General features: G+C 49.0%; 2 protein-coding genes across 2 annotated transcripts in view; both read right to left on the reverse strand.

The window, feature by feature from the left end:
* IGDCC3 (immunoglobulin superfamily DCC subclass member 3) overlaps positions 1–4,735 on the reverse strand; it is a gene marked incomplete at its 3' end in the record, with an annotated part of 94,529 nt that extends 89,794 nt beyond the window's left edge. Inside the window, exon 1 of the mRNA XM_083871228.1 lies at positions 4,509–4,735. Coding sequence (XP_083727354.1) covers positions 4,509–4,575 — 67 coding nt within the window. The 5' untranslated portion in view covers positions 4,576–4,735. The remainder of the gene's footprint in view (positions 1–4,508) is intronic.
* A 3,397-nt stretch (positions 4,736–8,132) lies between these two features.
* The window catches only part of IGDCC4 (immunoglobulin superfamily DCC subclass member 4), an 87,967-nt gene continuing 79,257 nt past the window's right edge, over positions 8,133–16,842 (reverse strand). The window contains exons 19-20 of the mRNA XM_083870601.1: positions 14,774–14,938; positions 8,133–13,200 (exon numbers count right to left, since the gene is read on the reverse strand). Coding sequence (XP_083726727.1) covers positions 12,664–13,200; positions 14,774–14,938 — 702 coding nt within the window. The 3' untranslated portion in view covers positions 8,133–12,663. The remainder of the gene's footprint in view (positions 13,201–14,773; positions 14,939–16,842) is intronic.

The raw sequence follows: 16,842 nt of genomic DNA on the forward strand, positions 1-16,842 counted from the left end.
CAGTGCACAAGCAGAGAGCAAAGGCACAGCCGAGATGGGAAATGCTGTGCCAGAGCCGGGGTTCCCCAGCTTTCAGCTCCCAAGGCTGCTCTAACATAGAACAGGGAACAGACGGTTCATTCCCTGACCCGGCAGGAAAGCATCAGGGAGGTGGCTGTCCCCACAGCCAGGCCCTTGCACAGGCCCAGAAGGAAAAGGACTGGCCACTCAGTGAGTGATAGTGCCCATGGATCAGAGACAGTGGCTGGCATGATGGCACAAGGCTGCCACAAAAGCCACAGGCGCCTTGGCATCACAGTGCCAAACCCCACCAGCCAGCACAGCCCTGCCACCAAGCCCCTGAATTTCAGATTCAGTTCTGGCAGGCAGGGATGGCATGCAAGGCAAGGGAGGGAAAGGTCTTTCTGCAGGAGAAGTTACTGTGCACATGACAAACTTTGAAACTCTTAATGGTGTCCAGGGGATTCAAAGCAAACTCAACACTCTCTCCTCGCCTCTGCCTTATCACCTCCCACCCTGAAATTCAGGATGGAGAAAAGCATCTCCTTGTTCTGCATGGATCCCTGCTCGCTCCAAAACCAGCGCCTTGAAACACGAGCTCTTCTCTCCTTTTTCACATTCTCTCAGGTTTCAGCAGCAACGACCCTTTTGCAAAAGCATCTTCACAGCTCAGCAGAACCATTCACCACTACCCGCATCCCCTGACTTGCCATCAGCTTCATCAACACAATCTCATGTGCAAGAACAACAAAAAAAAACCAGGCAGCAAATCCTTGACTCTGCTCTGAAACTCTGGTTTTAAATTACCAACACGGAGCAGGTCTGGGTTGTTAAGTGACTGTGCTGCTCTCGAGTGGAGGGTGCGATACAACGGTGACATCTGATATAATAGCAAGGCCAGATCAGTGTTCTCTGTGCTTTCCTCATGCACCCGCCTATTTGCCTCTCTCGTCTCTTAAAGTGCAATTATTGACATGTTTGCCTCCTTAACCATCAGTTTTATATGCTTGCCAATGGCTCCTAAACATGTGTAAACAATTATTTTTATTTTCTTGCAAAACCAAAATGTTGGATATTCTTTTGGATAAGCAGACTCGGGTAGATTTTCATGAGCCCTGCTACATAATTTATTAGTTTCTAAACTCTGTAAAACTAAAAGCTCCACTAAAGTTCAAATAAGTTTGTGATTTCAAAGTAATTTTGAATGGACTATTCCTGTTTCTGACTAATGCTACTGGATTGATTTAAATGGGAATTCTTAATCTGCAGAGGGAGATTCTTGCATTGTTTTGTTAGTTAAATAAAAGGACAATATCATGGGCCAGAAGCCCAGGAGTGCAAAAGCTTGAAATATTGTGGGGGAAAGGGACAGTGAAACAAGCATCTTCTGTCTCAGATCTGCTGCAGGCTGCAAAATGAAGTACATGGTCTGCTCATCCCATGGCTTTGGAGCAGAATCTAAAGATCTGTGAAGCAAGGGGCTGGCACTGCATGGGGTCACTGCCTGGCACTTCACACGCTGTGACACAGAACCCTTGAGAAACAAGGAAATCAGAAGTCAAAAAGTTTAGGCAGACAGAAAGGGGGAGAGAGACATTCTCATTTGCACAAATAAAATGAGAGCAGTGTTGAAGCTCTTCGCCAGGCAGTGCTGCTGCTGAGCTGCTCCATGCTGGCCCACGCCAGGCTGACAGCACATGGGCCAAAACTGGGATTGAACAGGATGGAGAGGAGTGGGGAGCCAGGCTGTAATCCTGGATCTGGGACTCTCTGCCCAGATCCTCTCCCCTGGCAGCCTCTGCCAGCTCCTAAGTGAGCATGGGAACGTGGTCTGTGCCAGATCCAGAGCCTGACAGGTAACAAGAAGAGGTGCAATTACATGAGTTTAGTATCTCTAACTCTCTTTGCAGGGGGTGGTGGGGCAGATCAGAAGGGAAGCAACATGTCCTGTTTTCCCCTCTCTCACCTTGCTTTATACACTTCCAAAGTTTACTTTTGGCACCACGATGGCCCCAGCAGGCACCTGATGCCACGGGCACGGGTGGCTGCACACTCCCACCCCTGTGCCAGCTTCACCCCGAGCAGAGGTCCCAAAGGTGGTGCAGGATATGGCTGTGAGACGCCTGCCCTATTTCATGGGCTGCCTGCTGCCTCCACGTGGGAAAACCACGTCCTGGGATTCTCCTGTTAAACCCCCGAGAGAGACGAAGCCCAAACGTGGGCTTGAATTTCATACCGAGTCTCTGAGCGTTACTGGGGAAATGATACCTGATACTCTCTATGTATATTAAGAAAAAAAGACAGGGTATTACACCAATTTAGTAGAAAGCAATCTTTTTCTTTTTTTTTTTTTTCGTCTGAAAAAAGACAACAAAGCCATACAGAGCAGAAATTAGTGAAAGCTTATAGCTTCAATAATTTAGAAGTTAAGCCTACTTAAACATAAATGACGACGTTTAATTCCAAGGCTGTTGTTACTGAGCAGAGCCCGGGAGCCTCTCGTATCCTATGCCTGCCTTTGAATGCCGGGCTCAGCAATAACAGACAAAAGCTGTCCACCACCCAGAACAAAGAGCTCCAGGAAATTAAAAAAGAGAAAAAAAAAAAAAAAAGAAAATACTGTCTCGCTGCCGAGCCCACTCCCGCACGCTGACCAGCAGCTCCCAGTGCCTGGTTCACAGTCGCCAGACCAACATTTTGGGGAGTTTGAAAAGCACAGGGCTGGGAGTGGAGCATCGTGTCCCGCACTGCCCCGACACAGCAGCACAGGCTGCTCCGGCGCTGATTGACACCGACGCGGGAGGGTTTATTAAACTCAGCAGAGCACACAAACACGCTACCTCGCTGTTAACCGCGTCGAGAGCACAGAAGTCCACCGAAGGGAGGGGGGAAATGCCGTCAGAACCAAAAAACTTTGAAAGTGTAGCCAAACGCTCCTCAGCGGGGCCAGCAAAACACACCCCAAAGTCAGGAGGCGCTGACCCACCAAGGCGCAGCATAAACAAACACACAGGGCGATTTGGACAGCAGCAGGCGAGAACCTAGACGCTAATTCAAGTTGCTAAAGTTCTGCTTTCAAGTATTCACTTCCTTTGGTTTCCTCTGCCCAGAAAAAAAAAAATCAAAAACTTTTTAAACCATCCTCATAGTACTACCCAGGAATGTTAACATAATAAGAAGACCTGCTTCATTATATCCACTTCACAGATTACTTCTATTTTCCGCGAGTTTCACTGGCTTCTCCTCCCGCGGTTGCTACGGACCACGTGGCGACATTTATGATACGACTAACCCACAGCCTGGCTTCCTAAACACCGGAGCAGCTAATCTTTGATAAATCTGACACACGCTTCTCTCCCTCTGATCATGCTGGGCTTTTTAAAAATAATTCACAGAATAAGCACGGAACGGTTTGGGTTGCAAGAGACTTTAAAGACCATCTCGATCCAACCCCCCCGGACATGGGCAGGGACACCTTCCACTAGCCCAGGTTTCTCAGTTCCTACTTTCCCTTATCTTAGGAGGCTGTTGAGAGAGACTAGAACAGGATGGACACGGGTATTTTGCTGCAGAACAGCGTCTTTCTCAGATTAGACCCCATGCTTAAGTAGCATCACCAGCAGAAGAAAAACACTGCCATTTATCCACAGGACATGTGCACAGTAGGTCCAGGGAAAGCTCTCTTTGATGTTTTGTGTTACCAATGTGGACAGAGCTGGTGCTACCGGAGAGCACAATTTACTTCTAGGTCTGAAGTTGCTCGCCCTCATCCCTGCAACTTGTCTCCCAACATCTCTTTTCTCTGTCGCTATCGCCTTTGCTGACGAACCGCGACTCGTCCGTCGGGCGCTGCCTCCCGCTCCCACCGCGGTGCCGATCCCGCGGCTCTCACGATCCGGGCACGGGGGGATGGATGGATGGATGGATGGATGGATGGATGGATGGATGGATGGATGGATGGTCACAGCCACGCCACTGCCCCGGCAGCCACCACACCCCTCCCCAGCGCCGCTGGTGGGGACTCGGGCTCCACAAACACCACCGTCCCTCCCTGGAGCCCCCCGCACAAGGGTTTCCAAGTGGAAGCACCGCTCCTGGGGGAGCACTTCGGGATCTCTGCGGATGAAGGAAGGCGCTGGATGGGCTGGTGCGGGACCCCCACGAGCCCTGCTCGCCCTCCCGGAGGAACGCGCCCGTTCCCGCCGAGGGATGGATGCTGACCCGCCGGGACCCCCACGCCGCACACGGGAGCTGCTCGGCCCCGTTCAGCCCCAGCGAAGGGCTGAGCGACTGCGAGGCTGCGAGTGACCGCGGACGAGCGAGGGGAACCGGGACCGGCGGCGGGGATGGCGAGGGACAAGGGGATGAGCCACCTCGGGGGTGATGAGGGGACGCGAAGTGCTGGAAGGACGGACGGACGGACGGAGAGCGGCGCCGGTGCCGGGCACGGCAGTGGCTGGTCCGTGTCCGCGCCCCCGCCCGCTCCCCCAGCCCAGCCCGGCTCTTACCTCCGCGGCAGACAAGCAGCAGCAGCCCCAGCAGGCAGGCGGGCAGCGCGGAGCCCGGCGGAGCCATGGCATCCCGGGCGGGCGGGCTCGCCTCCCTGCGCCCCACGGGGAGGGAGCAGCCCGCCGGCAGAGAGGGAGGGAGGGGAGAGGGGAGGGCGGCCAGGCGAGAACCACCCCCAACTGCGGGGCGGGATGGAGAGAGAGGGGGGGAAATAGGAAAGGGGAAAAACAGGGGAAAAGCGGCTCTCAGCGGTGCTGCCCTCGGCGCGAACACGCCGCCGCGCCGGGCGGGCGGGGGGCGGCGCTGAGGGAGCGGGGCCGCCGGCGGGCGGGGGGCGGGCGGGCAGCGCCTTGCGCCATCTTGCGCATTCGCCAGGGCGCCGCCAGCGCCGGCCGGGCTGAGGGGCTGAGGGACTGAGGGGCTGAGTGAGGGGCTGAGGGATTGAGGGACTGAGAGACTGAGGGACTGAGAGACTGAGAGACTGAGGGACGGCTCCGTGAGGGGACACTCCGCGCCCGGGACCCGCGGGGAGTGTGCAGGACCCTCAGGGGTCTGCCTTCACCGGAGCCCCCTCACGGCACTCCCCTCACGGCGCTCCCCTCAGAGCACGTCTCAAAACCCACTCAACGGCTCCAGTCTCACAGATTTCCCCTCATGTGTTTCGCTCCCCCAGAGCCCCTTCGTGTTTCTCCCCTCACAGGAGCCTTTTCTTCAGAACCCACTCACGGGTCTCCCCTCACCGGTGCCACCTCACGGGGCTCCCCCACACCGAAGGCCCGTCACCGGTGTCCCCTCACTGGGGCAGCCCCTCAGGTCTCTCCCCTCACCAGAGCTGCTTCAGGAGTCTCCTGTCATAGATCTCCACTCGTGTGTCTCCCTCACCCGAGTCCCGTCAGGGTTTCCCCTCCCAGAATCGCTGTCACCGGAGCCCCCTCACAGATCTCCCTTCACCGCTTTCATTTCCCGGGGCTCCCTTCACGGAGCTCCAGGGATTACAGGGATATATCAGGAGGTTTTCCCCTCACTGCGATAACCTCACAGGAAAGCAGAAGAGCTTGGCTTGTCCCACCTCTGTGCTCCTGATTTTAATGCTATCCTAAGTGATTTACCTGAGTCAGTAATGCGGGTTATGGACTAGCCCGCTCACCCTGGAAGAGGCCCCAGTGAGGAAGGACCCAGTAAGGGATGAGTGTGCTCCTAAATCCTGCCACAGCAGGATGATTTGTCTGCCCTCCTGGCATGAACTAAGGATAATGTGTCCTTACATGACTCTCAGCCTCCGTGCCCATGCAGTATTTTGTGCCTTCCAACTGATCCTACCCTGTCCCTTGGCCCATGTTTTCTGCAAACATAACTCATGTCATCACCATCAGCAGCAAAACCCATCTCTGCAAGGACAGCTCAGTGTTTTGTGGTGTTTGCTTGGCAAAAAAAGAACTAAAATGAAATAAAAGTCGATCCTAACTAATTTCTTTCTTCGGACTAAAACCAGATTTTGTGGACTGGGTTACTAAACCCTGTAACCATTCCTAGAAATCTGGTGGAAAACCCTTTGTGAAGAGGAGCAGTGCCAGGCTCCCCTGGATGGTGCACCCTGAGCGTGTCGGAGTCTGCTAACGGGGAAAGAAGACGTCACTACATCTGCTCCACATTAAAGCTTCCTTCGTTTAGTGGAGGGTTGAGCTGTACGAGGCTGCTTTCAGCTGGGGAAGAATTTGCTCTGGCTCCACCAGCCTCCCGGTAACATCTGAATTTCTGTGCTGTCCCTGACCTTTTGGCACCAGCCGTGCTCCTGCTCCGACTCCCTGGCTCCTGCCATGGGGCCCCATCAGCATTTCTGTAAAGCTTGAAGCCATCATGGACTTGTGGCTGCTATCACTATAGATGGCTTGTGGGAATTAATAATTCCAAGAGAAACTGAGCACTATGTGCTTTACAGGGCTGCTTTCACTGTGAACCACAGATTTTGTGCAACTTACAAGTATATTGTGCTCTCTTGTAACACCAGCTCTCTCCACATTTTTCTGCCAAGTGCCCTGGCAGGACCCAGAGGCTGGGGGAGGTAGGTACATGTTTAGGGTGTTATCAAGTTCATCCCCACATCTTGCAAATGACACTGGTGACAGCACATTCAGAAATCATCCACTGCTGCCAAACAATAGGACTTATAGGAAAAACTGTAAGATCTTTTTAAGGAATAGGCAGGTTTGGGGCTTTTAGAGCCACCTAAGAGCAGGAATTCAGAGCACTCATGTTTTTCTACGCTCTGTAAGCATGAGGGCTTAGAAAAGTTGCTTTGTACTGGAGGCAGGAATTTGCTTATCACACTGCGAGCAGAAATCGGAGCCTTTGGAAAAGCAGCAGGGTTACAGGAGTGACAGTGTCCAGCCCAAACTGAGGCTCCAAACCCTTTCCTGCAGAGCAGTCGATGGGTCCATTCCTCCATCCCCCTTGATGCTGAGGGGTACAGGATCTGTCTGTCCATCTGCCCTCCCTCTCCACAAGTTATCCTCCAGGAGAGCTGCCCTCCGAGGGCATCACTCACCCCTCACTCCTTGCACAGCGAATTTCCATCAGCTCCAATCGTGCTTCTGATTTACACCAATTAACTGCAAACTGAGGTCCCCAAGACACCATTAGTAGTTTCAGTGGATGAAGTGGGAGATTAACTTGTCTGAATTCACTCCATTTATTATTCTATGTGTAATTGTGGTTACCCTGCCTGCTAACAGCCTGGGAGCTTTCCCCTTACATACATACATGCAGAGTTTTAGCATCTTTTTCATGGTCAGCGAGCAGTGGGGAGTGGGAGCCAAAACTGTGACATTCACCTTGAGGCACTGAGCCAAAAGCCATGCCAGCAGTGGTGGGATGACCCCAAGACCTGCTTCTGGAAGCTGTTTTCCCCAGCAGAAACTGTTTTTTCTGTGTCTGTTGGGAATCTCTGAAGCAATCCTGGCCACCTCATTGCATCACACAGCCCATTGTCTTGTGCTGTGCTGTGTTGCAGAGGGCTGACCTGGGCCACACGCTGCACTGGCAATTGTAGGTCCCTGAATTACCTGAGATCACAAGAAACCCAAGCCCACTGCAGTGGTATTTCCAGCTGCATCCTTACAGCATGTCAGGGTGACAAAGGTTGGGAAGAGAAAGAAACACAACCACACACTTTTTACTTCTCTCCTGTAACTGTCGTGTCCAGCCATCTCTGTCATCCATTCCATCTCACCATGTCTCCTCTCAGAGGCCTTCAATCAGCACCCTGTGCTGTAAACTGGGAGTTGGAAGAGTGATTTGCAGTCACCCATCACCCCCTCCAAGGTCCTTCCTCGCTCGTTTGTGGGGTTACCTATCTTTAGGAGAAAGACTCATCAGAGTTACACAGTCTGACAGAGTTCCCTTTAACCACTATCAGAGAACACTGTGCTAAGTGCAGATTTATTACCTCTGTAATGCAGATAAAATGAGATTTTATGGCTCTGTAGTCGTGGCAGCATAAAGTAATAACGGAAACTACGTACTGAAGTAGGGATTGCATCCCAGGAAGAAGGGAGATGCACAGGAGGTTAACAGTGTGTCCTTGTGCAGGGGCAGGTATCCTCTCACAATCCTGCTGGACACAAGCCACCGAGTGCTCAGCCCAGTGTGCCAACCAAGAGAACTCTCACCACTCATCTGCTAGATCCCTCTGCTTATTTCTCCCATTAAAAAATTCCCCAGCAAGATGAAGCATGAAACTAGACAATTTTTTTTTTTTTTAAATAGGAATCAGTTCAAAACTGAGAAAGGAGCAAGCATCCAGAAATGCCTAATGAATCCAAACTCTGCTCATGTCTGAAATTCCAGAAGAATCCCTAAGGAACCAGGTACCCACCCACTATCATTTCACAATCCCAACTTTCACGGTGATGAGCTCTGAACTGAAATGGTGTGAGCATGAATCCTGCATTCTGCTCCCACCACTGCTTCTGCCAGCGAGGTACAGCCTCACACAGCTGGAACAGACTGAATTGTGAGACAAATTCCACTCTTATTTGAAAACTTTTTATTAATAACCCATTAGTTAAGGAATATAAGGACAATGTCTTCTTACACTTTAACACTAAAGAGTATTTGTGGAGTTAAGAAGAGTCTCTGAAGAAAGAAAGTTATAATAAAGTACAGCATGGAACCAAGCACAGACACAACCTTCAAACAAGATCAAGTTCTGGTTACACATCTTTATGCACTGTGCAGAAAATGAAATTTAACTTGAAAATACAAACAAGGGAATACAGTAACAGAAGTAGATGGTAGATTTCTGCTGGCTAAACACTTCTTTTCTAACGGAAGTGTTGATTAGAAAAGACACAGTGATTCCTTCAAAACACCTATTACTAATGAGATCAAAACCATATACAGTGTTCTAGTAAAATGGTTTTCTTACACAGCAATATTTCATGGGCTGATTGTTAGCTAGTAATGTAAAAAAATTCTCAAACTCTAAATTAAAAGTTATCTCATTTGAACTACTTAAACCAGAACTTTGCTGCCTGTTAAGTAAGAAATCAAGTCAACAAAAAGCTGATAGAGTTTTTTTTATCTGAGTCGCATGTTTCATGTAACAAGAAATGAGAAGAAATAAAAGGATGAGAATTGTGACTCTCACAGCAGCATGGGGAATATACAGTTGTGTAGCCAAACAGTAACATTAATACTAGAAAATTATGCCAGTGAGACAAACCTGACATTTTAACAATGTAAAACAATATACACCAGCAAAAAAGTTGGAACAGCAATAATCTTTAGTGTTACTGAAGGGAAGAAAATGGAGAAAGGAGCCTGGTGTGCAGGAACAGATACTAAGCATGATGGGTAATTAAAGGTATCAACAGTTTGTGTGCCTGTGAGAAATCTGCAAGAAAGCTACTTATTTCATGATAAAAAATTATATGCACTGGTTGTTTCAGCTTTACACATCAAATGTGTATTATGTTTCTTCTTCAATTCACTTCCAGCTGAGATTGAAAGGTCAGGGCAGGGGGGACCTGGGGCACAGCTGAGTTGGACAAGGACACTCAGCCCTCTCTGTGGATGTGTGTTGGTCCAGGGACAGCTTTGGTGCTGCTGGTCAGTGGTGACCTCTTGGCTCCAAAGGAATTGTCTGGATTTCTGCAACTGAGGTCTGACCTATCAGCCCATGGCCACCACAGTTCTTGGACAGCTAAACACTGCCAACTCCACACCCTGCTACAGTTTGGTGAAGCGTAACAAGATCAGAACAAGCCTCAGCATAAGGTGACAAAAGTGTTTTGGGGATGTGTAAACAAAATTGTTTGTGGTCTGCTGCATCTCCCCAAAGCTCTCTGAGCCTGTAATTATTGTGGTGGTTTGGTGGTTTTGGTTGGCCCAAAGGGATCCAGGGGAATGGTGCCCCACTGTGCCTGCTTGTGTGGGCTGCAGTGACAGGCAGGGACAGCCTTCAGGCAGCTCAGGGCTGTAGGATTGCTGAAGGCTGCACAGGCAAAGCAGGGGGTGCATGTACAAAGGAGTGCCCCCAAAACTGTGGCACACTCCTACCTCAATCTCTGTCCCCTTCCATCTCCCTGGATGGAAAGTGGCAATGGCAATGTGGCTTGTGCAGGGCCTGTTCTGTCACCAAGGAAGGGCAGGGACCCTTCATGGAACTAACCAGGACCTGAGGGCCACCTGCACAATGTCCCCCCATTCTCTGCAGCGAGTGCCCAGCCTCACCCAGCTGGAGGGTTTGTACCTCTGTGACTGCATCTGCCTCCAGAGACCTTATTGCCTGCAGTAACACTTCACTGCCTTATCTGTAACCCTGCTAAGTCATGAGTTTCAAAGTCTTGTGGCAGTGGGTTCTGGAGGTTATTTAGACACTTCCTCTGCCCAGTTATGTTTCCTTGCCTTTCTAGCTCCTCGCTTGAGTGTCACACACACATAAATTCCTGCCTTCGCCTGCTCAGTGGCACTGATTTCCAGCCTCTGTCCCACAGTATTCCAGAGTCATGGCTATTCAGAGCATGGAACAGCATTTCTGAGACTCCTCAAGACACTCAGCAGCAGCTGGAGAAACAGAGCAATCACAATGACTGGAAATACAGCTGGTTACCAGAACAGTGTGTCATACTGGGAGGAGATGCTGCCAGCTGGGGAGAGGAGGAAGCCCCAATATCCTTCCCATCAGGGTACACGGAGGCTTGGAGGTTCTCATCTGCTGAAGAGCTGGAGGTAAAAGGGTTGCAGGGTGCTGGTGAAGTAAGGTTCTCCATGCTGCAAGCATTGGCACCTCCACCCAGTCATCACCAAGAAAAACAAAATCTAATGTCTTTTACAGGATCTCAAGTTGGCATGCAGTTTCTCCTGGGGAGAATTTTAGTAAGATAAGAGGAAGGTGGGCATCTTTTCCTTCACTTTTTAAACAAATGGTGAGATGTCTGAATCCTCCAGGATGGCAGAACATTTACCAAACACCCATGAACAGAATTACTGATCTTTGTTAACTCTGAGCAGCTGGTCCAATCTTGTGGCATTTGCAGTCAAACCCTGCAAGCCTGGAGCAGGACAGAGACAGGCTATAAAAAGCAGAGAGAAAGTCCACTCCCAGCAGGGCCAGGCTGAGAGACATGTCAGCAGTAAGCAAACAGCATCAGCAGGAGGAGTCACTGGATGATTTTCAAGCCAGACTGACTGGTATGAGACCAAAGATTTAATTTTAATTTTAATGCTCTGGTAGTGCTCTGCTCTTCAAAAAAAAAATCCACCCAAAAGCACTTTGGCCAGGATTATCAGAAGTGGCTGGGAAATTTAACTTGTTCATCCAAGGCTTTCAGCAAGTCCACTCCTTACAGAAGGCTGAATGCTGCTCTCTGTAAATCAAAACCATCTGAGATGTCTCCACATGGGCACCCCAAAAAAGAGAAAAGAAATACATGCCCCCACTATCACAGATTACTTTTGCAATTGCTGTTCTTCTTTTTGTTTGTTAGTATAAGCTTGTTGAGGAAAGATGGATCAACATCCTGCCAGTTAAAGCAGTCTCTTTTGGCAGCTGCTGCTAAACACAGTCCTACAGAGAGACACAACCCAACTCTCTGGCTGTAGGGAAGGTGTCAAGAAACAAATCAAGAGACATCAGATCTGCAGCACTATGTGTTAAAGAAGAGTCAACAACCAGTGCAAACATATTCTTTAGAAAAAGGCAGTATAAGAATAAGTTAAAACCTATAATGGACTATAACAAATGAGTAGATCTACTGCTTTTTTTTTCTCCAACAGACATGAGGTAGTTGTGTTGTTAGGGAAGAAAAAATAAAGAAAGAGAGAAGTAGTAAAAATGCTACTCTATACCACACACTATTCCACTTTATAAAATTAAATAATATAAAGATGTTCCAAGGAAATAAAAATACATGTTGTACATTAAAAGGACAGATGTGTACCTAAAATATTAGGTACAAGAACCTACATAAAACAAAGCCCAGGCTGGTGAAAAGACCCAGACACTGCAGAAGGTTCTATATAGTACAAGTTGTTAGAGGCACTCGTAGAGTGTGTAATAAAAGGCCACTACATCAGCCTGCTAGTAGTAGTTACTGCAATAGCACACACAGAGAGCCTGGTAATCCTTCTAACCACGGGAGGGCAGAAAAGGCTGGTGCTTACAGCTCACTGCCTTTGTTTCTGGGCCTTCCAACCCCTCCTGGGACTCCTGTGCCAGAATTCATCCCAATGCCTCCAGGGCACTCCCTGGGGAAGAGGCAGTTGAGAAGGATCCCTCGGTGCACTCTGCCACTTCCCAGGATTAAAGGACGTCCTGCCAGTCCCCTCGAGGGCTCTGGTGAAGTGACAGCCCCAGCTTGGTGCAGGCGGCTCTGCCCCATCGTGGTTCCATGTCAGACTTTGGCAGAACAGCTCAGCCCTGCTCCCACCAACACCCAGTTCCTCACTGGCTGCAGTGGGTGCAGGATGGGCCTCTCCAACCCACCTGGCTTCCCGAAGGCCTCTGTAGAGCTGACAGCTCCAAGCCCTGCTCTGGTGAGGGGCTGCACCTGCCCAGCTCCTGCTGAGCTCAGCCAGCCAAGGGCAGGCAGCACCTCACAGGGACAGGCTCTCCTCGTGCTTCAGCTCTGCTGTGATTGAAATCAGATCAGTTCATTCTTTGTGATTGTGGACACATGCCATGTTCTCAGATGCTGAGGATGGGCTGGTTAAGCCAGAGTTACTACAGGGCAGGGCCTCCTCAGGTGCCGTGGAAAGCAACTGACACTTGGCTGGCTGCACGTCACCCCTGCCCTCCTGGGTGGAGTCTGAATCTCCGCTCTCCACTGAATCCAGACTTTCTCCCTGCCTGTGGAAGCCGTTGGTGAGCCCACGGATGCAAACAGCCTCTGGTTTGTCAGTCTTTGTGTCAGTACAGAGCAGCTCAGCCTGGGCCTGAGCCTCCAAATTGTCTGTGCAGTCCACCAACACTTGGCCAGTGTCCTGCTGGGAGCTGGGAGAGACAGGCAGAGGCAGCTCTGCCGAGGGGAGCTCTTCGGGCTCCTGCTCCTCGATTTCTGTCTCTTCACTCTCCAGGGTGTGCAGCTGGGAGTCGTAGTCTCTGTCAGAGGCTGAAAAATCAGAATGGACAATGACCTCTGCTTCTACTTGGTGGAGGCTGGCAGGCAGGTGGCTTTTCTTTGCTTCATTCTGTTATCAAACAGGAGAGAAATTTAAAATAAAATAAAAGGTAAAGTAACTGAAATTCAGGTAAATGAGGCTGTGACCAAACCAAGCACTAAAATATATTTATTTTTAATCCCACTGAGTGCAATGGGATGTACATATGCCTCTATTAAGCATTATCTTGATATGTTTCTCAGGGCTTAGGTCTTAAGAGGCAACTCAAATCACTTCAGGATTATTATTTCTATTTTATGTTTGAGAAAGCAAGTCTCAAGGGAGCGAAGTGATTTGCTCACAGGTTCTTGGCAGGCTGGAGCAACCATTCCTCCAAGCCCCTGTCAAAGACCACAATTTTCAAATCTCACCAGTCTGTTTCCATATTAAGGGCCAGATTTTTAGAGGCTGAGTGGGCAGCACTGTAGGAAACTGGCTTCTGAGATGGATAAAGGGGCTCCCTTCACTTTCCTAATTTAATTTTGGCTACATATCACAAAGTGTGTGTTTGTTAAAGCCCTGGTCCCAGCCTGCAAAAGTCTGTGTAAATTCAAGCACTTTAATTCAGAAAGAAAACAATAAGTTCTGCTCCACAGTGCTTGAGTGGAGTTCAGGCTACAGATCTCCACAAATCTGGCTGACAAACAGGTCATTTTGCGGGATTATCACTCAATAATCTACCAGACAAATTATTGTAGAAGCTCACAAAGGGCTCTCCAGGCAATCAACGCTCAGATTCTGGGCTGAGTGTGATGTAGCAGCAAGAAGATAATTCAGAGTATGGAAGTGATATCCCACGTGTAATTTGCGCTTTCTGTTGAAGCCAACTTTGAGCATCATTTACATATTTTAACACTTTTCTCTTTTGTTGACAAACTCTGATGGGTAAGCTGTGCTGTAAATGCTGCTCTGTAATTGGGCTGTAAAACATTGTCTTAACTCTATCACAATGTTAATTACATCCTGTGTATAATTGATTTTCACACCACTGTCTAGGAAGGAAACATAGGTAGGTTACTTTAGAAGTATTTGCTGGGGGGACCATGGTGAGGAATGAACTTTTCCAAAGAATAACCAAAGAAATCTTCTGGTACAGAGTCAGCCTGAGCAGGTGTCAGCTTGCTTTGCTAAGACAGTTGCACAGATGTACACTCTCCCAAACACAGGAGTGCATATTTATTCCAGTGATGCAATATCAGAAATAGGATTTCCTCCCAGAACACAAGTGCAGCGAAAATTGCTCTGCCCTATCTGGAGAAGGGAGTTTAAATCAACCCTTGATCTTTGACTCCTTTTACAGCCAAAAATGCAATTCCTCTGTCAGGAAAGCACGCTGTAGATCTTAATGACTGTGCTGAGCACTGCAGCTCCTAACTCACTCAGGCTGATTGCTGCACAGCCACAGCAAAGCCTCCAAGCAGACTGCTGGTGCCTGGCACCAGAACTGCCACAACCCTGCTGACAACTGAGCTTCTGATCCCAACTGCCCATCACCAGACAAACAAGCCCACAAAAAGGAGCTGTGAAAAGGAGAGAGATGGAGAACATAAATGGAAAACCCACATGAGAACACACAAATCAGCAAAGCACGAAAGACACCCACCATCACAGCATCATAAACCAGGGCTTGTAAGAGAAGCTTCTGCCCCGCGCTGGAGGGGAGCTTCAGTGACCCATTGACAGCAGAGAGAGGCTCTTTGGTGATGGTGTCCCCATATCTGGTGATGCTGTTTGTCCAGGCCTGGTTGGCTGATTTATTCCATGAAGACTGCAGGAGAGAAGTGGCAAGAGAAAAGATGCAGTTATCACAGACACAGATTCTTATCCTCATACACCTGAAATAAGAAGCAGCTTGAAAAAGGAAAATGCAAGTTTGGAAAATACCATAAATGTGGAGGATGCTTCTGATAGCATCAGAATAAAAATGCTCTGCAATGGACTCACACAGTCCCTGCCTTAGAACTGGCTTTATTGCTGTTAAATGGCCTGATGCAGAGCACAGGGATAAAAGATGCCAGATGGTTCATAACTGGTTGCATAAGGGGCTTTCCACTGATTCTCAAATTGTGAGGCCAGCAGGTAAATCACGGCACAGACATCATTTAGAGGTGCACTGGAATCAACTCCCTGCAAAGCTGCAACAGCCCAGAGCAGAATGAAACTACTGAAAAATACCAAGAGCTGGGAAGATCTGGAGCTGAGTGACCACAATCTTTGCTTTGGCACAAGTGATGCTCCACAACACAGAGGGACCCTCACCCATGGGCAGTGCCCTGTGTGCTCCAGTAAGAGCTGGACATTCTGCTAAACTGCTCACTCTGCAGCACAGACAAGAGATCCTGCTCCAAGCCAGGACCTGGGAAAACAGTTTGTCATTCCTCATCAACACAGAGGCACAAAATTGGGGGCCTTAATTTTTTTTAATTTTTTTTTTTTTTTTAACAACAGACCACCAAGCAATTCTTTGCTCAGCTTTAAGTCCCCTGGGCAACCAGTGTTACCTTGTTTGTAGATCTAATTAAATTATATGGGCTGGACGCAATTTGTTCTGGGTTCTTTCAGCTTCCCCTTGCAATAAACTGTTGAATGCACACCTCTGTGTATGGGAAATGTGTGTCTTTAAGAGCTGAAGTTATTTAACAGCTCAGACTATTAGTTCACAGGCAGAGAAGTATTTTCTTTCCAGGTTTTGATTTTATTGAGTTGTCCTGCATGTACCTGAGCTGAGCCTTGCTACTACTCACATACGTATACACATACACACGCAACTCAGATTTAAGGACCACACAGGCCCATTATCTCTAGCCTTGTTCCACAGATGCTACACATTGTGTGGGTACAAGAGAGGCTGATGCAGAGAAGAAGAGGAGAAAATCCTGATCTGATGACAGTGAATGCACACAGGCACAGAGAATACTGGTGGTGTGAGCACGATGGCTCTGTGGGGTGAAGATACCCTGCCCATCTATTCAAACCCACTGACCCTCTATTGCTCACTGCCAGGAGAAGCCCAGGATCCTGCTCTGCATATGTGGCTTCTCCTTAGGCCAAATCTATTCCAACAACCACCAATGTAGCGTGAGTCCAGCCGAAGCAGCAGGGAGATTTCTGACATCAGCCTGACCTTGGGTGAGTCATTTGACCTCCTTGTGCCTCGGTCCATCTGGCTGAAAATTAGGTAGAAATACATGACCAGATGTTGTATATGAGCCAGGCATTCCTAAGTCAGCTATTTAGCAAGAAGCAAATGCTACCTCGTGCTGCCAGGGCTGGCAGAAGGACACTGAAGCGCTTGTGTATGCGCTGAAGGGCAGCCAGAGCTGCTCTCAAACCCTCTGTCCACCCTCACCCAGGCACCCAAATGACTCAACACCTTGTGGGAGGCAGAGCCATGTTACATCCCCGCACCACCCTCAAGTCACAGGAGCTTTGCTGCTGCCTCAGGAACAAATTTTTAGCAAACAAATAGTGAAAGGCTTCATTGATATGCCAGCAGCCTGCAGAACTGTGATGTCCAAGCTCAGCACTGTGGCTATCAAACATTTGCTAATTTAGATGTGGATGCTTGAGGCAGTGTCTTTTCCATTTCTCTCTCTGCAATCCTCAACAATATATTCTGAGCCAAAAGCCTCCCCTAATTGCTCTGCTTCTAAGTGGACAATCATTAAACTA

The sequence above is a fragment of the Zosterops lateralis genome (assembly GCF_965231275.1).
Source record: "Zosterops lateralis genome assembly, chromosome: 13".
Taxonomy (NCBI): domain Eukaryota; kingdom Metazoa; phylum Chordata; class Aves; order Passeriformes; family Zosteropidae; genus Zosterops; species Zosterops lateralis.